At 36.5% G+C, this 25,930-nt stretch overlaps 1 protein-coding gene across 1 annotated transcript in view; it reads right to left on the reverse strand.

Moving 5' to 3' along the window:
* The window catches only part of LOC108547636 (ADAM metallopeptidase with thrombospondin type 1 motif A), a 238,667-nt gene that overhangs the window by 22,784 nt on the left and 189,953 nt on the right, over positions 1-25,930 (reverse strand). Inside the window, exons 6-7 of the mRNA XM_017900234.1 lie at positions 20,728-20,914; positions 12,422-12,629 (exon numbers count right to left, since the gene is read on the reverse strand). Coding sequence (XP_017755723.1) covers positions 12,422-12,629; positions 20,728-20,914 — 395 coding nt within the window. The remainder of the gene's footprint in view (positions 1-12,421; positions 12,630-20,727; positions 20,915-25,930) is intronic.

Genomic DNA, 25,930 nt, shown 5'->3' on the forward strand with positions numbered 1-25,930 from the left:
GATACACAGGCCCGTGGATGCTGTTCCGTTGCTCTGGTAATCTTATCGACTGGTCGTAACCAGGCTTAAAGCCGTGAAGTTGAATGGTTTTCGAGATTGGCTCCCTAAGTGATTCCTATGGGAGGAGTGTCTTGAAATAGAAGAGGTAAAGATCAGTCGCACGTGATTGTTCGGTCTGTTAACTGGGTCGTGTCTCAACCAGCGACTCCTTGCGCTGTGAGATGTTAAGTCCACGGGATGACTTCCGGTGATCATCCTTAATTCGGTGAACGGGATCCACTAGCTACGAGGACTAATAGAGTTTGATGGGATCTTTCTTACCGACGGAGAAAACGATTGGAAGATCGATCGCGTCGTGTTTGATAAGATCTAATTTCAGAAGACTTTGAACGGTTGCAAAATCGAATTTTACGATTAGTAGTAATGTCGACGATGGAGTTGGCGAGGTTAGAGATAGGGAAACTTGTAATGCTTTCGGTGTAATTATGGTAATATTGGTAATATTGGATTCAGTGGTGGGTGGATGGTAATTCGCGTTAGTGGATGTTGGACCAAGGGAAGGAGAGAAATGGTGAAAGTTTTCGGGAAGCAATCGTAGAATAATTTTGATTATTATCGTTTTTCAAATACTGGGATTAGGTCGATTCTAAAATTAATAATTACCATGCTCTATACAATTCAATGAAGATTCGAATTATTCCTTTCGAAGGAAAAAGAAGAATAAAATATGGCTTGACCTACTTAACAGTCTATGTTTACCACTTTCAAAATGGTTTACAGTAGAGCAACACACTATAGATCCAAGCGATTAGACCACGTGGTCTGCGAGCAGCCTCTTCAGTCTTTTCAATGGATGCTCAAAGCACCCCAAAAACTACACACCTGACAATTTTTCATTCCCAACATAGCACACCTCTAGGTACGCAAAAATATGCAACATCTATAAAATATAAAAATCAACGAACGTATCAAGAACTCAAATTCATGAGCTCAAGATTATTCGAAGAACCACCTTTGGAGGGACTAAATTTGATCTTCTGCAGCGTTCACATCGCGACACCCTTTTCCAATAACCTCCACTGACCAAGAACAGACCACCCTGCACAGGCACTCCGGCCCCGACTCGGTCTGAAAGGATCTCCTGAAACGAGGATCGGACCGGCCGCTCAACTTATCAAACCGGCGCTCGACGCGGTGTCAAATTAGATTTCATCGATTGGGCAAAAAAAAGTGATGAATATGAAAAGGGCGATCGACAGGCCGGGGACGGCTGATTGAATCGTCGGATGAATGACGGGCGTGGGCACGTGAAAGTGAGTCCCGGACGCTTCGTGGGATGTTGCCCTCTTCTTCGAGGTGTGGTCCGTCTCGCGTGGGATATGCAACCGACCGGATGGTAATGACCTGGTTGACAATCGCGAGGCTAACCGTCAAATTACATGAATCATTCATTTATCGGAGAAGTCGATCGAGATCCCTCCTTCGCGATCCTTTCATCCACCTTTTCTCAGCCCTCGGGGCACCGCTCATGGGACGTCTGATTTGGATCATCTCTCAACTATTGATCAGCTTTGTCCAATTAGAGGTGAAGAAATTCGAAGAAATTCTTCGTTCTAGAATCTTTTAATCTCCATGTTGACACGTTGTATGCCATAAATACAGGTAATATGATTTGATAATTAGTGGACTCAAAAGTACCATTGCTATCAAATACTACCGGACACCACAACAGGGGTCCTATGTTCTCAGCCTTGTCTTGTAGCCTTTTAATTAATTATTTTGTAGGAACGCATCCGTCGATGCGGAAAAGCAAAGTCTAGGTATTGTTTCCACTCCTAGAGACATCGAAGGGCCTGAGTCAATGGGGGCCTGGTTTATGTCTTTACGACCAGTGCCCCATGACACGTGGACCACCTCGAACGTTTGGGCTAGGCCCTGAAAAATATAGTTCGTTCGTGACTAGAGTGCAGGACAGAGCTTTTCAAAGACAGACACCGTGCCCTCTATATCAGCCCCCCTCGCGTAATAAAGCTTGTATTAGCTCAAAATAGTGCATTTGTTCTTTAATACCCACGATATTCCTTCAGTTCTATCAAATCCAGTGTTGGCTATTGGATTCAAAGATACTGCTACCTAGGTACCACTGAACATCACAAAAAGGATCCTGCTTCCTTTCTGGAGCTTCTCAAGGATTGGTTAGTTCCATCCAATCACAGATATAGAAATGATTGAAAATTCTGGACTCTAGAATTTTGCAATCCCTACCCTAATTGATTTCACGTCATAAATACAAGGTAATTCGCTGGCTAGTGGGCTCAAAGATAGTACTGCAACCTAGATACCACTAGACATCGCAGCAGATAATCTAAGGAATGCGTGAAGCGATTGCATCTGCGTGTATGTACATACGTGTGAGCTGTAAAGATATTCTGAATCATGTACTTGAAAGAAAACGCATTAACTCTCTGCACTCCGGAGACCACTCTCACTCGCCATTCAGCAAAATTCTAAAAATTCGAAGTCGATATTCAGAATAATTTACTAACCTATGGAACACCGTGGAATAATACGATTCTATAGGTTAATTTATATACGATTTCCGTCTACGTTGTATACGTAGGAAAAGGTAAGAAGGATGGTTGTGTCACAGGAAATTCCTCTCGCTTCTGATCAATGATAGCTACCAATACCCAGGCTCCAACAGCCGGATAAAAAGAAAATATCACAATAGAACGATTTAACATCGACGAGAGATCGATCGGTCCTGATCACTTGGTAGGATGATCGATTATATAATAGTCCAGGAACTTTAAATAGGCACGGAGCACGTGGGATGTGTCCCAGTCAGTTGCTTTCGCGCGCCAAACCGCTATACTTTTCCCGGCGAATGCGAACGGTATCACAGGCGTAATTTATGCTCGTTGGTCTGGTTTTGCAAGCGGCGCCTAGCCGGCAAAATAGAGGAAATAAAGGTGATTCGTTTCGCCGTGGCCCTCTCGATTAGTAGCGTTGGGATCAAGAGTTTCGCGAGCAAACTCCATTTCGGGACCCAAGAAACCCCCTACATCCTCTAAAACTAAAGGATCCTCAGCCCTTTCGTCTTTATCTATCTGACAGTCAAGAAAGAAGAAAATAAATATAGGATCTGTTTACGAAGGTGGATTCATCGAGTTCGATGTGTGATCGCTGAAGGATCTAATTTGCACGATGACCATGGTCGATCCTGGGTGCCCAGGAACAGTTTCTTGGATGACGACTACATTGGCACGTGTTCATTGCTAGATATTTAGGTGAAACTGACGTGTAACGATCCAATTTAGATGCTGGGTATGACTAACAATGAGTACTCAGAGAACGTTCCTCGGATGGGGACTAAAATTCGTGTTTAATAGCTATAGGGTCTCTGAATGACGATTAAAGAAGTCGTTAGGAACCGTTAAGGCTTTCAACGAATTGGGTTTACGACGTAGCCAATAAATATTTTCTGTTCTAGGAGGTCTCATTTTTTAGAGGTAATTTACGATGGGTAATTTATGGGAAAATGACGAATTAAGGATTAAATCCACGATTAAATCCCATTGGAGAAATCTAGGCTGGATTTTAGATTGGAAATTTTTAGAAGCTCGTTCAGGATCTGAATACGACGTTGACATCTTCTTGGCTGTCATACTTTCGGATCTGAGAAACTTTTTAAAAGCTCGTATAATTAGTTAATTACGATGTAATACACGTATTGCGAAGCAAAAATGATTCTACGCTGTAACAAAAGTAGGTGTATTGACAGAGAGCTGCTGAGAAATCACTCGAGAAGAATGCAGACCTGACTGGTCACGGTGTAATAGATCCAGCTTTTCTTACACAATTGTAAATACCGAACACACGAATTTCCATTATTAGCAGACAGTGCTGTATCTAGAAAACGAATCGTACAGCATTGTGCGACGACGAGAACAAGGGACGTGGAGTCCGATTGTGAGTAAGCTAGAGCCATAAAGAGTGGCACAAAGCAATAGCGTAGACACAGGATCAGCGTTAGTCATTACTCCAGTAGGATAAAAAGAATACTCATATACCGTGCACACCACAAAAGTTTGCACACGAAAGGAATGCAGGTCTGATTGGCCATAATATAGTCCACATTCTGCAACAGGAACCTAGAGACAGGTCTCACGAATTTTCATTACTGCAAGTGTCACGTCTACGAATAGAATTATATAACATCGTGCAATGTGAACGAAGAGAGTGAACAAGACACCAAGTCCAGATCAATTGCACAGTAGTGTCAAATCATTTAGCCCCCAACTCTGTCAAACATCTGTCAAACTCTGTCAAACGTCTCTTCAAAGCAACGGTAATTCCACTGCTATGGATTACAGCCAAGAATCTAAAACTAGGAACCTAAGCTTCAAGAGCGAACGGATTCCTATTTTTCCTATTTCATCTCATAAGACTTGGTCCAGTTGAGCCTAGCACGTAACGTCTGTCACAGCGAAAGGGTAAATACTGAAAACGCGACAAGCTACTAAATCAATCAGGCCGACACTTGGCACGATTGCCTTTCGATCGTACAATACTCCCATACCTAGCGATCTCCGCAAGGTTAACTTCTACTGAAATTAACCAACACCGGTCTAAATCTCGACAGTAACGAGTCGGTAACCAGGGAATTCCTGGACCCGATCTGGACCGAAATGTCAACGTCGCGTTGCAGGCATAATAGTCAGGTAGCCCTGCAGCGAACAGATCGTATCGGCCCAGCGCCGATTTATAATACTCAAGGTGCAACTTGTACTTTCTATTCTTTCCACGATGAATTTTGCACCGCGGCCGGTTCAGGCCACTCGCGAAAATTTATGTCCTCATGCCGGGATATACGGGTTCTAAACGTCGGGCTATCTCGAGCGCTGAACGCGACCCGGCATCGTCGACAGATTGTATTCCCCTGAACAAGGGACGTCCATTATGTCGGCTGGCCGCGGCTAATCTCTCGCCACGCGCTGAAATTTCGCCCGGTAAAACGCGGGTACAGGCGGCCAGTCCTGATTAAAGATGACTAATGACCCTCCGGGGCACCAGCTTGCGAAACGCTCGGCCCACGCGCGTTCCGCGCGCGAAAACGAAACTTTCCTAGCCGATTCGGGCTGAACCACGGCACGAGATAGCTCCAGGCGAAGGCAATAAATCTGATGGATCGAATAAGCGATTCGTGGGATATTGAAAGCGAGATTGGTGGGTTACTTTGAAGGAGACTGGCGATTTCTGATGGAATCGGTGTTGGGGTGGGTGTGATTGTTTAAGGTGTTTGGATATCGGTTCGAGTGCTTCTAGCTATTTTCTGAGAATCCTAGGGACTTGATAACTTGTCAATTTGATTTTTGAAGAATCTAGGGACTTGGTGATTTGTGGATCTAATTTTTCAGAAGATGTATAGGTCGCAACTGTGACGGTTTAAGGTATCTGGGTTTAAGGTTGAGTGCTTCTAGTTACTTTCTGAGAATCCTAGGGACTTGATAACTCGTCGATTTGACTTTTAAAGAATCTAGAGACTTGGTGATTCGTGAGTCTAATTTTTCAGAAGATATATAGGTCGCAATTGTGACGGTTTAAGGTGTCTGGGTTTAAGGTTGAGTGCTTCTAGTTACTTTCTGACAATCCTAGGGACTTGATAACTCGTCAATTTGAATTTTCAGATGTTTAAGTCGTAGCTGTGATTGTTTAAGGTTTCTGAGTTAAGGTTTGAGTACTAGTTACTTTTTGAGGATCCTAGGGACTTGATAACTCATGGATTTGATTTATGAGGCGATGTTTAAGTGTGATTGTTTAGAGTGTTTGAGTGGTTCTTTTAGTTGCTTTTAAAGGATTCTGGTGACTTGGTAACTATGATGGTTTAGGAATATAATCATAGTAACATTTGTATTTTCAATTTTTACGATGATGTTTAAGTTATGGGTGTGATTGCTTAAGGATTGCTTTAATCTTGAGTAGATTGATCATTCGTCTGATTGTTTAGAGTACCTGGATCGCGAATACTATCCTAGTCACTTTTTCTTGGTCCAATTGTAATGCAGATGTGCATATGAACTTGTGTATATGACATTTAAGCTAATTCAGTTCCAATGTAGGAACTTCCTCTAGTTACTTTAGAGAATTTTAGAAACTGGGATGATCTATGAATGCATTCGCTCATTATTTATCATAGCATAATAATTTAACTCAGTATCTAACGTAGTGGTATCGAGTTGGAATCAATCCAAACTCCACAAGACAACAAGTAAAATAAAACAAAATGGAGTCTCCGTAGACTCACACCTAGCTCCCATTGAGAAACCAGGCCTCTCCAAACAAGACAAAAGGGCAGTTCGCGTGGATCGTCGATTTTTTGAGAGATAATTGAATTAGTCTCCGCAAACAGTTGCCAGGGTGGATGAATGATGATCGAAAGTGGCCACGCTACCATTTCGACATCCGAAATTAACTAGGAACGCGGCGGTCGCATTAGCATAATATTTAACACTCGCGACAGATCCTGCTGGCTAACAAGATCGATCATCCGAGGAACACGGCCGCCGTGGCTTCGTGGATCCTCGCTCGGTACCCACAGCTTCTCTCTTTTTGGCCTCACCGAAACCATGCTCGAACAAAGTGATACACCCACGCGGGCTGTCGACCTCTGTCTCCCTCTTTTTCTCTATCTTTCCTTCGTTTTCCATTTCCTTTTTTCTTATTCCTTTATTTTCCAAAGAATGTCAGACCTATGCTCTGTAACAAATATCTGGTTCTTGTACAGGCTGTTCCACGGGGCCCGAATTCGAAGTAAAGGACTCCGAATCTACTGATACTATTTTACAGAATTTTGTGTTAACACTTTTTTGAGAGATAAAAATTTATATATCCATCACTTGGATACAAGTATAATCGAGTTAAAGTCATTACGTATGAGAACTAAAAAATATCTCGAAGATGCGAGTGAATCTTTATAAATGAATCTACACTTCAACTTTTCCATTTTATTGGTATTGATGCAGGTCAAGTGCACACTTATAACCCAAGGATAAAAAGCGAATGAATTTTTCACTTATTTCCTGTCATATCTATTTACTTTGAAATAAAGTAAAACTACTTTTGCAAAAGTTAAAAAGTAATAAATTATCAGATCGAATTTCTATCATGATTGTGCCATCACTTTTATCATGGTTGTAATAATGTTTTAATTCTTCCAGATCTACAATTCTGGATATTTTCAAATAAAATATATATATATGACTCAGGTCACTCTCATAATTACTGGCACATACAGTTACTAACAAAAGTTAAAGACACGAAGTACCAAGAATTTTGAATTAAAATTCGTGTATCCGACAAGGAGACTGCGAGGTCTTCGAGTGAGAAAAATTGTACATTTCTTTTATTCCGTTTCTTAACTTTTATCGATAAGTGTATATTAGAATTTGGAAAATGTAGGCAGGGACTGTATCGAGGATTGGAACTCTGTTTATCCTCGATGAAACAGCCTGTAGCCTGTAGGAAGAGATGGAAGCAGGAATAATACTCTTACCGTGCTCATCAGGACCAAAATGTAGCTGAGCAAACCCTTGCCGTGGTACCTCACCATCTCCGCGTCTGCAACCACCATGATCTCGATGAAATATTCACTTGACAAGGCTCTACGTGGTCTCCAAGTCACGGAGGGATCCGATTCCATTTCCGAGTCCTGGCTGTACTCCTCGCTCAGATCATTTCGTCTTCGCTCCACGGAGTAGTATCTGTAACATTTTAAACGGCCTTCTTCTTAGGTTTTGACACTGGAGAACTAGGATATTCCGGGTGTATCGAGCGTTCGCACGGGCTGAGTCATTGTGCCTTATTGTCACTGTAATATATCCTTGGCTCGGACGGAGTATACCTTTTATGGGGTTACAGAAGGCGGAAGGAAATATTCTTTGAATTCTTTCTTTATGGCAGAGTTCGTTGTTAACACGCTACTGGGGATGTAGGTCAGTTGAATTGCGTGTGGATAATTTTCAAGATACTTTAGATTAATGTACAATAAATTGTAAGTACTATGTTTAGAGTGATCATAATAAAAGTTGGTGATTAATATGACATTTTAGATATTGAATTACTTTGATATAGTGATTACTTGATGTTGGGTGATTATGGTTATTTTTGGTATACAGGAAGCATTTGACTATTATCATATTTAGTATACAGTGAATACTGATTGTAAGAGATTAGTGATTGTACACTATGCATTTAGTATACAGTGAGAACTAATTGTAAGGGTTTAGTAACTATAACTGAATGCAATGTACAGCAAATACTACATCTTTAATGACTGCAATCACATTTAATATATAGGGAGTACTCTATTTTTGGTAATTAAACTTATATTTTTAGTATACAGTGAATACTAATTGTAAGAGTTTAGTGACTATAGTCATATTTAGTACACACTGAGAACTAATTGCAAGAGTTTAGTAACTATAGCTGCATGCAGTATACAGCAAATACTAGATCTTTAATGACTGAAATCACATTTAATGTATAGGAAGTACTCAATTTTTGGTAATTATACTTATTTTTAGTATATAAAAATGGAAAAATAAGACATATAATATTATTTTATACCTAATATTTATAAAAATCAATTCTTTGGATATTATAAATATTCTAACTTCAGGTGTCCAGTAAAATTCCTTAATCTTATCTTAATCCTATTAATTACTTACAAAAATTTAAATATTAATAATCTCCTTCCAGAAAGTATTCTACAAAAGCACCACAATCATTCTCTTCCAAAATTAATTTCTCTTCTCATGCTGATCTCCATAAAAAGGTACATCATACTCCTATCAATCTTAAATATAAAATCATTATTAAACCATTCGAACAATTTTTTAAAAATATTCCACAAATTACACCATCAGAGGGAAAAGAAAAATTAAACAACACACCAAGGGGAATTAAAGGGAAAAATAAATACGTATCCCAGTAGAGTATCACGAGCTCGTAACCGACGATACTGTTGCCAACTGAGCGAAGCCATGAACGACATGGACTGGATTTTTAATGCCGACTCGGTCGTACGATATTCCACAGACTATTCCGCACCCCATACTTCGCGAGAAAGTCGTGAAAGTTCGTTCAAAAGAACGTGCAATTTTTTTCCCATTACTGCAACTGATGAGCGTATTGCCTACCAAAAAGTGCGCGAGACCACGTGATGTATGATTTCTTCTCATGACGCAAACAGGCAGGGATTAATGCGATGATCAGTCTCTGCCTGCGTTGAAAGTACTCATTTAGTAACTGTTTCTTGATGATAACTTACTGTCGTATCAGATACCTCGTCCAAACGTAGCCTTAATTGACTATTTGTTACCGTGTCTGGGTTGTTACGCGTGAAAGCCGTTTTCTGCAATATTGAAATAATCCTTACGTTCTAATTTGTTTGTTATTGTCTAGAACAATTCATCAGCCGCGAGGAGTGCTTGCATCGACCCTTGTACGAATCGGACGAGGTATTCTTTCGAGTTTCATTTTCCTCGTCGGAATTTCTTGCATTCGACTTCGAGCATTTTTAACTCTCAAAATTAATCGATCAAGATTGTTAGGCTGAAACGAAATCAGGGACGTGGTAATATTATTTTTACGAATTGAAAATTTATTTTATCCCGTGTGGAAGTTTTTTTTGTAGTAGAACAATATTAGGGAATGAGAATTAGTGCAGATTTGTGCATCTGAATAATTATAATTGGTTAACAAAGTTTAAAAATAAGCCTTCAAGTTTATTTTTGCGTATATTTTTGCGTTTTTACAAAAAGTTCTTTGATTGATAAGAATTTGCTACACAGTAGCGTATACTGGGGGCTTTTCTGAAGAAGAAACAATCCAGAAACAATATTAGGGTTATCTTCAATGTTGACGGAACGATAAAATATATTTCGGGAATCCGTAAGTGGGATTTTCCCGCCACGCAGTCATTGTTTGTCATCATGCGTGATCCATACCAAAATCATCGTCCAGTAAATCTCATTTTCTATATGTATAATATATATGTTTTCATGTACTTCTTTATACTAATTGCAAAGTTATAAGAAATTTCTCAAAATCACTTATAATTTGAAATAGTTTCATTTTTTGATACATAAATACCAATGACTTTTTAATATAAAGTTGTTAAAAAATAAACTCTCACGTATAACTTTCAAAGTGGAAATGAATCTTTTAATGTTTTCACTTTTTGCGTAATAACTTCATTTTAACCAAAAATATGGAGGAAATAAAAATACTTTGACATACATATGCGCATTATAGAAATTTATCATATGGAGATGCAAATGCAGATTTAATTTATAAAACATATACAAATTGTTCGCAGCGTAAATTTATAATAAATGTGAAAGAATTAATAAATTATTGGCTATTCCTTGAATTTATAATGCATTTGTGCCAAAATATAACTATAATTTTCAAAAAGTTTATAAATTATTATACTTATTGTTAATAACAGAATCAATAATGTTAATAACAAAATGCTCGCAATGTAAATTTATAATAAAAGTGAAAAAGTTAATAAATTATTAGCCATTATTTGAACTTATGACGTGTACTTGTGTCAAAATATAAATATAATTTGTAAATGTTTATAAATAATTAGACTGATTGTTAATAACAAGTTAATATGGTCAATAACAAATTGCTCGCAACGTAAATTTATAATAAATATAAAAAAAATTGCTTTAATCTTGAGTAGATTGATCATTCATCTGATTGTTTAGAGTACCTGGATCGCTAGAATACTATCCTAGTCACTTTTTCTTGGTCCAATTGTAATGCAGATGTGCATATGAACTTGTGTAGTCTGATTGTTTAGAGTACCTGGATCGCGAATACTATCCTAGTCACTTTTTCTTGGTCCAATTGTAATGCAGATGTGCATATGAACTTGTGTATATGACATTTAAGCTAATTCAGTTCCAATGTAGGAACTTCCTCTAGTTACTTTAGAGAATTTTAGAAACTGGGATGATCTATGAATGCATTCGCTCATTATTTATCATAGCATAATAATTTAACTCAGTATCTAACGTAGTGGTATCGAGTTGGAATCAATCCAAACTCCACAAGACAACAAGTAAAATAAAACAAAATGGAGTCTCCGTAGACTCACACCTAGCTCCCATTGAGAAACCAGGCCTCTCCAAACAAGACAAAAGGGCAGTTCGCGTGGATCGTCGATTTTTTGAGAGATAATTGAATTAGTCTCCGCAAACAGTTGCCAGGGTGGATGAATGATGATCGAAAGTGGCCACGCTACCATTTCGACATCCGAAATTAACTAGGAACGCGGCGGTCGCATTAGCATAATATTTAACACTCGCGACAGATCCTGCTGGCTAACAAGATCGATCATCCGAGGAACACGGCCGCCGTGGCTTCGTGGATCCTCGCTCGGTACCCACAGCTTCTCTCTTTTTGGCCTCACCGAAACCATGCTCGAACAAAGTGATACACCCACGCGGGCTGTCGACCTCTGTCTCCCTCTTTTTCTCTATCTTTCCTTCGTTTTCCATTTCCTTTTTTCTTATTCCTTTATTTTCCAAAGAATGTCAGACCTATGCTCTGTAACAAATATCTGGTTCTTGTACAGGCTGTTCCACGGGGCCCGAATTCGAAGTAAAGGACTCCGAATCTACTGATACTATTTTACAGAATTTTGTGTTAACACTTTTTTGAGAGATAAAAATTTATATATCCATCACTTGGATACAAGTATAATCGAGTTAAAGTCATTACGTATGAGAACTAAAAAATATCTCGAAGATGCGAGTGAATCTTTATAAATGAATCTACACTTCAACTTTTCCATTTTATTGGTATTGATGCAGGTCAAGTGCACACTTATAACCCAAGGATAAAAAGCGAATGAATTTTTCACTTATTTCCTGTCATATCTATTTACTTTGAAATAAAGTAAAACTACTTTTGCAAAAGTTAAAAAGTAATAAATTATCAGATCGAATTTCTATCATGATTGTGCCATCACTTTTATCATGGTTGTAATAATGTTTTAATTCTTCCAGATCTACAATTCTGGATATTTTCAAATAAAATATATATATATGACTCAGGTCACTCTCATAATTACTGGCACATACAGTTACTAACAAAAGTTAAAGACACGAAGTACCAAGAATTTTGAATTAAAATTCGTGTATCCGACAAGGAGACTGCGAGGTCTTCGAGTGAGAAAAATTGTACATTTCTTTTATTCCGTTTCTTAACTTTTATCGATAAGTGTATATTAGAATTTGGAAAATGTAGGCAGGGACTGTATCGAGGATTGGAACTCTGTTTATCCTCGATGAAACAGCCTGTAGCCTGTAGGAAGAGATGGAAGCAGGAATAATACTCTTACCGTGCTCATCAGGACCAAAATGTAGCTGAGCAAACCCTTGCCGTGGTACCTCACCATCTCCGCGTCTGCAACCACCATGATCTCGATGAAATATTCACTTGACAAGGCTCTACGTGGTCTCCAAGTCACGGAGGGATCCGATTCCATTTCCGAGTCCTGGCTGTACTCCTCGCTCAGATCATTTCGTCTTCGCTCCACGGAGTAGTATCTGTAACATTTTAAACGGCCTTCTTCTTAGGTTTTGACACTGGAGAACTAGGATATTCCGGGTGTATCGAGCGTTCGCACGGGCTGAGTCATTGTGCCTTATTGTCACTGTAATATATCCTTGGCTCGGACGGAGTATACCTTTTATGGGGTTACAGAAGGCGGAAGGAAATATTCTTTGAATTCTTTCTTTATGGCAGAGTTCGTTGTTAACACGCTACTGGGGATGTAGGTCAGTTGAATTGCGTGTGGATAATTTTCAAGATACTTTAGATTAATGTACAATAAATTGTAAGTACTATGTTTAGAGTGATCATAATAAAAGTTGGTGATTAATATGACATTTTAGATATTGAATTACTTTGATATAGTGATTACTTGATGTTGGGTGATTATGGTTATTTTTGGTATACAGGAAGCATTTGACTATTATCATATTTAGTATACAGTGAATACTGATTGTAAGAGATTAGTGATTGTACACTATGCATTTAGTATACAGTGAGAACTAATTGTAAGGGTTTAGTAACTATAACTGAATGCAATGTACAGCAAATACTACATCTTTAATGACTGCAATCACATTTAATATATAGGGAGTACTCTATTTTTGGTAATTAAACTTATATTTTTAGTATACAGTGAATACTAATTGTAAGAGTTTAGTGACTATAGTCATATTTAGTACACACTGAGAACTAATTGCAAGAGTTTAGTAACTATAGCTGCATGCAGTATACAGCAAATACTAGATCTTTAATGACTGAAATCACATTTAATGTATAGGAAGTACTCAATTTTTGGTAATTATACTTATTTTTAGTATATAAAAATGGAAAAATAAGACATATAATATTATTTTATACCTAATATTTATAAAAATCAATTCTTTGGATATTATAAATATTCTAACTTCAGGTGTCCAGTAAAATTCCTTAATCTTATCTTTATCCTATTAATTACTTACAAAAATTTAAATATTAATAATCTCCTTCCAGAAAGTATTCTACAAAAGCACCACAATCATTCTCTTCCAAAATTAATTTCTCTTCTCATGCTGATCTCCATAAAAAGGTACATCATACTCCTATCAATCTTAAATATAAAATCATTATTAAACCATTCGAACAATTTTTTAAAAATATTCCACAAATTACACCATCAGAGGGAAAAGAAAAATTAAACAACACACCAAGGGGAATTAAAGGGAAAAATAAATACGTATCCCAGTAGAGTATCACGAGCTCGTAACCGACGATACTGTTGCCAACTGAGCGAAGCCATGAACGACATGGACTGGATTTTTAATGCCGACTCGGTCGTACGATATTCCACAGACTATTCCGCACCCCATACTTCGCGAGAAAGTCGTGAAAGTTCGTTCAAAAGAACGTGCAATTTTTTTCCCATTACTGCAACTGATGAGCGTATTGCCTACCAAAAAGTGCGCGAGACCACGTGATGTATGATTTCTTCTCATGACGCAAACAGGCAGGGATTAATGCGATGATCAGTCTCTGCCTGCGTTGAAAGTACTCATTTAGTAACTGTTTCTTGATGATAACTTACTGTCGTATCAGATACCTCGTCCAAACGTAGCCTTAATTGACTATTTGTTACCGTGTCTGGGTTGTTACGCGTGAAAGCCGTTTTCTGCAATATTGAAATAATCCTTACGTTCTAATTTGTTTGTTATTGTCTAGAACAATTCATCAGCCGCGAGGAGTGCTTGCATCGACCCTTGTACGAATCGGACGAGGTATTCTTTCGAGTTTCATTTTCCTCGTCGGAATTTCTTGCATTCGACTTCGAGCATTTTTAACTCTCAAAATTAATCGATCAAGATTGTTAGGCTGAAACGAAATCAGGGACGTGGTAATATTATTTTTACGAATTGAAAATTTATTTTATCCCGTGTGGAAGTTTTTTTTGTAGTAGAACAATATTAGGGAATGAGAATTAGTGCAGATTTGTGCATCTGAATAATTATAATTGGTTAACAAAGTTTAAAAATAAGCCTTCAAGTTTATTTTTGCGTATATTTTTGCGTTTTTACAAAAAGTTCTTTGATTGATAAGAATTTGCTACACAGTAGCGTATACTGGGGGCTTTTCTGAAGAAGAAACAATCCAGAAACAATATTAGGGTTATCTTCAATGTTGACGGAACGATAAAATATATTTCGGGAATCCGTAAGTGGGATTTTCCCGCCACGCAGTCATTGTTTGTCATCATGCGTGATCCATACCAAAATCATCGTCCAGTAAATCTCATTTTCTATATGTATAATATATATGTTTTCATGTACTTCTTTATACTAATTGCAAAGTTATAAGAAATTTCTCAAAATCACTTATAATTTGAAATAGTTTCATTTTTTGATACATAAATACCAATGACTTTTTAATATAAAGTTGTTAAAAAATAAACTCTCACGTATAACTTTCAAAGTGGAAATGAATCTTTTAATGTTTTCACTTTTTGCGTAATAACTTCATTTTAACCAAAAATATGGAGGAAATAAAAATACTTTGACATACATATGCGCATTATAGAAATTTATCATATGGAGATGCAAATGCAGATTTAATTTATAAAACATATACAAATTGTTCGCAGCGTAAATTTATAATAAATGTGAAAGAATTAATAAATTATTGGCTATTCCTTGAATTTATAATGCATTTGTGCCAAAATATAACTATAATTTTCAAAAAGTTTATAAATTATTATACTTATTGTTAATAACAAAATCAATATTGTTAATAACAAAATGCTCGCAATGTAAATTTATAATAAAAGTGAAAAAGTTAATAAATTATTAGCCATTATTTGAACTTATGACGTGTACTTGTGTCAAAATATAAATATAATTTGTAAATGTTTATAAATAATTAGACTGATTGTTAATAACAAATTAATATGGTCAATAACAAATTGCTCGCAACGTAAATTTATAATAAATATAAAAAAATTAATCAATTATAGGCTATTAACGCGGAAAAATAATAATTAATGGAATCGATAAAGCTTGAAAATTTTCGATCGGAGTGGGGAGCTCGGCCGATCGGCGGCTATATAAGGACCGCCGCGACGCTGCTGGAGTCATTTGTCGGTTCGACTTCGGAAGTGTCACGTTAAAATTTTTGGTGCGCGAAGGGGTGGGAGTCCGAAGTGAGGTTGGGGTTGGCTACCCTACCCTCACCCCACCCCATTAAACAATTTAATTATTATTTTTGTTTTGTTTTCAGATACTAATTTTTTTCTTTCAGCTTTTAATTATTTTTTCTTCTTTCAGGATTTAATTATTTTTCTTTTTTATTTCAGATGTTATTTTTCTCGTTCTTATTTATTATTATTTAAACATTCGAATATTTCGTATAATATTCGAATGTTTCGTCGTTGGTTTGTGTATGTCACATCGTTGGGTTGTTTATATTTCATTGTTGGGTTGTTTATGTCTCATCTTTGGGTTGTTAATAATTTTCTTTTTCAGGTCTAATATATTTTTCTTACAGGTTTTAATTTCTTTTCCCTTTCAGATTTTAATTATTCTTCTTTTTCCACATTTTATTTTCTTGTTTCTATTCATCTTCATTCGAACATTCGAATATTTCATATAATATTCGAATGTTTCGTCGTTGGTTTGTTTCTGTCTCATCGGTGGCTTACTCCTTTTACTTGGTTAACCTTCATGGTTTCTATTCGTTCGTTTTCTTTCCTCGTACTAATCCGTTTCCTTTCAGGTTTATATCAACAATAATATATTCTGTTTTAGCTTGTAGGTTTCTCAAGTTTCCTCACGACGTCATTTCACACACATCAATAGATGGCGTGGGATCTAAGTAGACCTAAGTAGTTATAAGATAGATGCGTAGACTAAGTTCTATGTGCGCGCTATCCGTACAAAGGTAAGCTACTTAACTTGGAGCGATTATATACATTTCATATTTTTCCTCCCTTATCCCTCTCGTTTATCGAATAGAACATAATTGTTCTCGCGATAGTCGCGATCGTTCTTAAGTACCGACTAGCCTGCGCGACGTTCTCCCTTGTACTCGACAACTTTACGTTTCATAAGTCATCCTCACGATTCGTCTCCGACACTCATTTCCAGCCACTGTCAATCTCGTCAAGCATCGAGTTCCAGGGTGGCCCTCGGGTCACTGTTTCTTCTGGACTTGATGCGGGGGTCCAGCTGCCCCGGTCGCGTACGCGACTGGGGTTCGGGTACGCAGTTGGACGGACATAGTGTCTACGGTTAGACCACAGGGATGATTAAGTTCTACCCCGTGTGGCTGGGATGCGAAGTGTCTGTCTGGCTTGCAATGCCCCGCCGGACCCTCGTATCGACTCTGGGGTTACGGTGGTTTGGGGACTATCCTTGGTCCACGTGTAAGTCTTGACGAGAACGATAGTGACTGGACTTGTGCTAGGCCCGATCGGGAGGGTGCCGAGGCATGAAGTTGTCTTGTACACGAGAGTACATCTCGTAGGCTAGTCGGTCTTTCGAATAATCGCGAACTCGTTCGGGCGCGTCGCGAATTTTTACTTGCTCGCGTGTTTCATATTTCCTTCCCTATTTTTATGGGAACTTGGAAATATTAGAGTTTGTTGAAATAAAATATCTTAGCGTTGCGACAGTAAAGTTTTAGTATACCGAATCGAAATCCCTTTTTTAAGACACGAAATTTAATAAAGTGTCAGTAGCTTCACTTTAACTTCTTTCGCTCCAAGTTAGGTTAGACTACTTTTGATACAGATAGCGCCAGCAGGCTGCGCCACTAGGGCGCATGTCGGGTCTCGATGCGTAGCCACCTCCACGTGGTGAGACTTGGTAATTGGTATCGTTTGCCAAAGAAAAATCTTTGGCAAACGATACCAAGCTAAGAGCTACGCACAAAGTTTAAGATATTTCCTATCGCTTGCAAATTTTCAATGTTCCTTTGAACTTTGAAAATAAAGAATGGGAAGTATCTCATGAAATAATATGTAAACGAAGACGAATTCAGGTAAGTATTGCAAGGTAAGTATAATTAAGGTAAGTATAAGGTTTATCTTTAAGTTGAAAAAATGTAAAATAATTAAAATCTGCAACAAGTAGACAATGTATACTATGTTTCTTCACGTAAACGATGCGAAATTTCCTTGGCTAGTCATTTTGTGGAATTCTGTCGTCAAGCGCCCCCCTTTATTTTTATGTTATCCTAATACAAAAACATAAAATTGGACGAAAATTTTACGCAGAGACTGTAAATATATTGTCCACGAAATTCATGGAATGATCGACCTCCTATCGAGTTATGTATTCCTAATACAAAATCGCAAAATTGATCAAAAATTTCACGCCAAGACTATAAAAGTATTGTCTTATATAATTCTTGGAAATGACGTCATTTCTTGGAACTGTCTCGGTGATAGACCTCCTTTCATGTTATGTTATCCTGATACAAAATCGCAAAATTGGCCTAAAACTTTTCACCGAGGCCGCAAAAGAATTGTCCGAGAATTCTTGGAAATGACGTCATTTCTTGGAACTGTCTCGGTGATAGACCTCCTTTCATGTTATGTTATCCTAACACAAAATCGCAAAATTGGCCAAAAATTTTTCGCTGAGGCAGTAAAAGTATTGTCTGAGAATTCTTGGAAATGACGTCATTTCTGGGAACTGTCTCGGTGATAGACCTCCTTTCGTATTATGTATTCCTAATACAATGTCGCAAAATTGGCCAAAAGTTTCTCGCCGAGTCGGTAAAATAAATGCCCAAGGAATTTCTTGGAAACATCATTCAACGCCATCTATGATTTTGGATTGGAAGCTCGTGTGCCGACAGCGCCATCTATGAGTTTTAACTGTAACACAAGCTTCCAGCCCAAAATCATAGATGGCGCTGACTGACATTTCTAACAGAGCACAAGCTTCCAGTTCAAAATCACAGATGGCGCTAACGGTGACCGTATGAAGCTCGTCGTTTTGAACCACCTCCTTGCGCATTCTGCACTCCTGTTATCTATCACGAGCTTCCAGTCGAAAATCATAGATGGCGCTGATTGAATGTTCCTTGAACTTCTATCCTTGTCTGTCTTATCTCAGTGCCGTATCAACGGATTGCATTAGAAGTATATTGAGTCCATTTATTAACAGGATTCGTATTATATGTCATATTTTCTATCTATTATGTATATTTTATATTATATTTTTTTGACTTCTCAGTACAGGATTTTACACATAAGAATCATCACGTCTCGAAGTAAGAAAAGCAATATTGCGATGGCACACACGACGTTCACGAGTTAGATAGTCTTTTGCATTGGAGACAGAAAGGTATGTTGTAAATTCTCCGAAATTTTATAGCAAAATTGCATTTTCTTTTTCGTAGACTGTTACATGTTAGCAGCATTGTACTTGGTACTCGAATTACGCATAGCTACGGCACTGTCGAGGCTAGAGAAGTTCGCAATGGCTGCGTGGCGGTAAAACCCAGTATACACGTACCTACGAATATTTTCTCGATCTAATCGAATGGAATACTGTTTCGATAATTCCGTTCCATGGTTTCCCCTTCAGAAAAGCCTACAGAATACGATACCGTGTAGCAAATTCGCGTGGAATAAAGATATTTTGTAAAAATTCAAGAACAGTGCGTAGAAAGTACGCTCGACGGGTTATTTTTAAACTTTGATAACCAATTATAATAATTCAGAAGTACGAATAATTATAATTATGGACATCGATAAACTTGGTATACTTTCGCCCAAATTTCGAGACAAAAATGAACCTCCTAATGTTCTTACTTTTTAAGTAATACTACATTTTTGCCCAAAACCGTGTCTGTTTAGACCAACTCACAATTTTCGAAAAGCGAGGGTGATATAATAATTTCGATTACGAATTCATGTTCAGGAAAGTAAACTTTGGAATAAATACCCAATAGATATTATAATACAAATTAAAATTCGCATGGAACAGTATAATTAAGTATATATAGTACAGTATAATAGTATAATTAACGTAGGAATAATTTAATATGTAAAATTCTTTCCATAGCAGAGAAAATATTAGAATCTACAAAATTAGTGAAGCAATCAAATATTTAGTATTCATTTCTATTTCCTAAAATTTCAGAAAAAGTCCTCTGCAACATCTCACTTTTTCATTGATTAAAAATCAAAATTAAAAAATGTTTGTTATTTCAATTTCAATGGCAATGGACTTTCACAAATCTCCATAAATTTATATCTTATTTTTTAAACAAAAATTCTATAATTTTCAATTCTAGAAATTCAATAACCAATTCTAAATTTTCAGAAAATCAATATTTTCTAGCAAATCAAAACTCTAGAAAATCAATAAAAATTCCAAATTTCTGACCAATTTCTATTGCGATATTTAAACAAAAATTCTATAATTGGCAATTCGAAAAATTCAATAAATTTCTCAATTCCAAATTTCTAGAAAATCAATATTTTCCAGCAAATCAAAATTCTAGAAAATCAATAACCAATTCCAAATTTCTGACCAATTTCTGTCGTGATATAATTCGATTAAATAATTTCCCGAACACATTTTATATCAAACACCTGCTTTCATTTCCATGAAAATCCGTTACGTGATAAAAAGAATATTTATATCCAGAATACCCAGTTGACATTTCGAACCTTAATATCCAACTCGGGTCATCGACTTAAATCGAGAAACGAAGTCACGTTTCCCCTGGAATTAAGACTAAATCATCATCAATCATCGTTGCTAATTTCCCGCGAAACTTGCAGTGTCCACGATTGTCGTATTACGTGTACAAACATAAATTTCTCGCGGACCAACGCTGTCTACGATTTTTCATTCACCATGCTCTCAGACATGGTTAATGACTTTTTAGCGAACCCCTGTATCCATAATCTTTCAATTACGACTACAAATCCGATTTCCCTACGGTCATCCATCATTACCGATATTTCACAAGGCACCCCTGCCACCCGCCTTACATCAAATCGCGTTTAAGTCGAACGCCGGACAACCTCGGCGAGCTTACGGCACCCAGAGCTAACGACCAATCAAAGAAACAGCTTAAAAAGAAACGGTTGATCACCTCTCGTACCTGGCGTCGTTTCGTAAAAAATTTCGATGCCCCTCGGCCTGTCCCAGGTACTGGTTGTAGTCTTCGTCCTCCTCAGAATGCTCCATCGCCTTTTTCTCGGTTAAAGACCTGCGCTTGCGGCGGCGGCCGTCGAAGTAAATTTTACCCCGGGTCGAGTCGTCCAAAATTGGAGATGGCGCGTTGTCGTCTGTGGGAAAAAATTCCGTCGTCAATTTGGTAGGCGCAGGGGGAAGCAGGAGAAAATTCCAAGCGAAGGTGAAATGCGAAAATGTGACGAGGAGTGTTTGCTCTTTGGAATTGCTTTTGCTTTGGTACGGTTGTTTCCATTGATCGGTGTGGAGATAGTTAAAAGGGGAATTTGGTAAGTGCAGAAGATATAGTGGAAATGTAGGAAAATATAGGAATAGGGAATTGCATTGTAGAAAATATGGTCCAAATATAGGAAAATGTAGAAATAGGAAATTGTGTCGTAGAAAATATAGTAAAAATATAGGAAAATGTAGAAATAGGAAATTGTATGGTAGAAAATATAGTGAAATATAAGAAACTATAGAAATAGGAAAATGTATTGTAGAAAATATAGGAAAATATAGAAATAGGAAATTGTATTGCAGAAAATATAGTAAAAATATAGAAAAATATAGAAATAGGAAATTGTATCGTACAAAATATAGTAAAAATATAGGAAAATATAGATCTAGGAAATTGTATTGTAAAAAATATAGTAAAAATACAAGAAAAATATAGAAATAGGAAATTATATCCTAGAAAATATGGTAAAAATACAGGAAAGATATAGAGAAATAGGAAATTGTATTGTAGAGAATGAATGAGATATTTTTGTTCTTCTTTTTTGAATATTTTATTTGGTCAAGTTTAAGTGACACGTCAACTTGGTCACTGTGGTAAAAAGTATAGAAAAATATGGGAATGTGAAATGTAAAAGTATTGATAATGAGGTAATTACTATCCGTGATACAGTGGTACGTGTGCCATTTATTTTATGTTCGATTTTATTAATTTCTTGTTCTTGTTCTTGTGTATTATCTCCTTGACACGAGCTTCGTTTTTTGTATTTCCCTTCATAATGAATTCGCTATTCAAACTAATCACAACGCATATCCTATAAGCATCTGTAACCACTAGAATAACAAAAAGTATTGGTTGGCACTGTAGAGTATAGATAAGAAGCATTTTATACGCAATAAAATTTGCAATCTCAATTTAACCAGTGTATCAACGTGAAATTATAAGAATACTAATTACGAAGGTACTGGTTTCTATTATAGATATATAGTTACAAGATATGCTTGCGAAATATTTCTTTGGGGGGAGAGGGATGAAGTTTTGACGAGTTACATATGTACCTAACTTTTCAATTTTATTTTAGGAAAATAGGTAAAGATATTTTTTCCTTGGAGATATTTATATCTCGAAAATCGATAAAGATTATTAATTAATATAGAGACATCAAGTGATACCCCAAAGTGTATTCGAAGAATATTATTTCATAAAATAAATGCAATTTCTATTTTTGTGATTTGCAAAAATATAATTTTTACATGTAAAAAAGAAACGATTATAGAACTTTCTATTTTAAAACGAAAAGAATATTTCTAATATTAATATTAGTATTAATGATAATTGGACTTATGAATTATTTTTGTGATTTGCAAAAATATAATTTTTACGTGTAAAAAAGAAACGATTATAGAACTTTCTATTTTAAAACGAAAAGAATATTTCTAATATCAATGTAAGTATTAATGATAATTGGACTTATGAGGCCATGAGGCTAATTTAGAAATTTCCAAATTTTGTGATATGACTATAGTGAGAAATAACAGTTCGATGATTAGATAATTTCTCAATGTGATCTATCCTGGCAATTAGAAAAGAATATTTTTAATGCTAATGCAAGTATTAATTATAGTTTGACTCATGAGGCCATGAGGCTAATTTAGAAATTTCCAAATTTTGTGATATGACTATAGTGAGAAATAACAGTTCGACGATTAGATAATTTCTCAATGTGATCTATCCTGGCAATTAGAATAGAATATTTTTAATGCTAATGCAAGTATTAATTATAGTTTGACTTATGAGGCGATGATACTAATTTAGAAATTTCCAAATTTTGTGATATGACTATAGTGAGAAATAACAGTTCGACGATTAGATAATTTCTCAATGTGATCTATCGTGGTAATTTCGAGTATCGAGAGCTTGCAATGAAGTCATCCACGTAAATGGATGTTCTACTGCATCTCTTTGAAAAGTGATTTCTGTCGACCCGTGGACGTAAACTATTAATCATTTACGAGATGAAGAAATGTACGTTCATAGTGATTGAGTAAATCTACGATCTTAGAATACTCCTCCATTCAAGTTGGATGACACACATAGAAGGATGCGTCTATAATGCACATACAATAAGATGCTACTCCTTTGGTCCTGACAATATTTAAATTAACTGATTACTATACTAGTACTATATCGAACGATGAACCTTTTTGACACAAAATCAAAGAAACTATCAAGACTTCAAGGAATTAAAAAATAATGGAAATCACAAAAATTTTGAAAATTTCGAAGAAAATATGAAACGCTGGATGGAACAAATTTGAGCTCTTTCTATAATCTGTAATATCCAATAGGTGATTCTCGTAGAGCTTACTTTCCTGAACAAGAATCAGTAATCGAGATTGCCCTATCACTCACAATTTTCGAAAAATGTGATTTTTTCTAAAAAATCACGATTTTATCTAAAATGCAGTATTACGTAAAACGTAAGAATATTAGGAGATTTATTATTGTCTCATAAGTTACGTGAGAGTGTCCGGAGTTTATCATTGTCCATAATTATAGTTATTCATGGTTCTGAATAACTATAATTAGCCATCGAACAAACAAAAATAATCAACACCTGGAAATAAAAAGAAATTATTATTAAATTGTTTAAGAGGGTGGTGTGTGGGTGGGGTAGCTAACCTCAATCTCATTCCGTACTCCCAACTCCTTTCACACACTACGAAGATTTAGAAATGTCACTTCCGAAGTCGAAACGACAAATGATGCAAGCACTGGTGCGTCGTCCTTTATATAGGCCCCGATCGACCGAACATCGACGAAAATTTCCGAACTTTACCGATTCCATTACCAATTATTTTTCCGCGTTAATAGCTAATAATTTATTAATTTTTTCACTTTTACTATAAATTTACATTTCGGACAATTTGTTATTAACAATATTAACCTGTATTCTATAAATTTCTCAAATTTTTGACTCCTATTTTCAGAGTTCCAAAAAATCCCGAAACCGGTGATATCTAAATTTGAAAAATTCGAAGTATGTCCAGCCCCTCGGAGAATTTCCGAAATAATAAACACGTCAAATCCCACGGAGACTGCAAAAATCGTTTAAAAAACCTACCCTTATCATAAGCAAAATCTCGTCGACCTAATTACACACGTGACTTCATCGTTCGATTAATCATGGGAGCATTTTCTGCGAATAAGAAGTTTCTGCACGCCGCGTTTAATCTTCGACGACGGGGAAAACGCAGAAAAGCGGAGCACAAAAATGTCCTTGTTTCGTGGCGCATGAGGAGCCGGTTGGACTAATGGAAAACAAAAACACAACTGTTCACTGTGCAGCTGCGTGTATATCGAGGAATCGTGGCAATGATCATACGAGTCTAATTGAACGTGCAGTTGACACTTTGAGAGAAATCGATACGTTTCTTGATTCATCTCGATGTCCTTCGTGTTTCTTCAGAATAGGTATCCGATCTGGCATCGATTTTCCTCTCGTTTCATCGTGCAACTTCGATATAAACATTGTTACGTATCCGCGAATTTTTATTTCATATCGAATGGTGCATTGAAATTGCAGGAATTCTGAAGAATTCGCGAGAATGTGGAAATTTGAGAAATGGATCATTTCATGATACGTGGAAGGCATTGAAATACGTGATCGATTTGGGCAGAAAATTCTATAATTTTTGGGGTTTCTTGAACTGGTGAAATTTATGCAAATGTTACGTAGATATTTATATAAAAAGATCCCTTTTTTAATAATACAGTAGGTATTTTAGTAGATTCGAGATTCTTGAGGTATCTTCACGGTTGCATAATTTTGTACTATTTAGGAAAATATTTCGAAGATAGGAATTGTTTTTGATATATTTCTTAAAAATATCCTGTAGCACTAATCTTCTCATGTGAAATCAAGTAATTTTTAGTTTGCTCACATATACCATTTGGAGGTTATGTGGAAAATATTAAAGTCAGAATGTGTGCAATCATTTCCTTGCATATTTTAAATATAGTGCATGGAAAGAGTAACAAAAATTACTATAGATAATTCCGATTTAATTTTTGTTTTCTTTTTTCCTTTAATTCGATAATAGCGTAATTGATTATTTGTGGGGGAAGGCGGCCATCTTGGCGACGCCTTGCAATTATAGGTTATATAATTCTTGCATTTCTCGTTTATTTAATTGCATTGTCAGTTGTAGTTACGGTATAAATTATTATTGCAATTATTATCACCAATACCTTTGCTATTGTAAACAGAAACACGATGGGAAGTATTGAAATGCTTTTAAAAATCAGTATTGTTTATTTCTAGGTTAGAATTGTCTCCATTGTCTCGCGCATGTCGATTAACACGAATTCCAGGTTGTTAAAAGAATTCTTCACTGTCTAATAGCTTTGAGTCACGATGCAGTTGGAATACAATAGTTTTTGATACTTCTTTATGCAAATATTTGTAAAGGGGATAGAATTTATAGCAGCCGGTTGTTACACACGCGTGTGTGAATCACGGCTGAACGGTTGCTTAATGATTTCGTTAAATCGATTAGCCTGCATCGATTAAGCATTCATCTGATCGTGTGTATGCACGCCTCATGGTTCCGCGTGTCGAGATTGCGGTATTGATAAACAGCAATGTCTGCAGCTCGTAACCATGAAATGGAAACCATGAAATGCAAACCATTCGATGCTCGAAACCGTTTAAACAGATTTCTACTTGTCTACTGTATGTTACAGCAGAAGAATAACTCTAGCCTCGAGCAACACAATTTCTAACCAAATTATACGAATTTTGTGAAATAAAAATGGTTCTCCAATTTCAAATACAGAGTATCTCATGGAAAAATTATTATCTATGCCCATTTATGCTAATAATAATATAGAA

The sequence above is a fragment of the Eufriesea mexicana genome, unplaced genomic scaffold (genome assembly GCF_001483705.2).
Source record: "Eufriesea mexicana isolate 0111107269 unplaced genomic scaffold, ASM148370v2 scaffold1146, whole genome shotgun sequence".
Taxonomy (NCBI): Eukaryota; Metazoa; Arthropoda; class Insecta; order Hymenoptera; family Apidae; genus Eufriesea; species Eufriesea mexicana.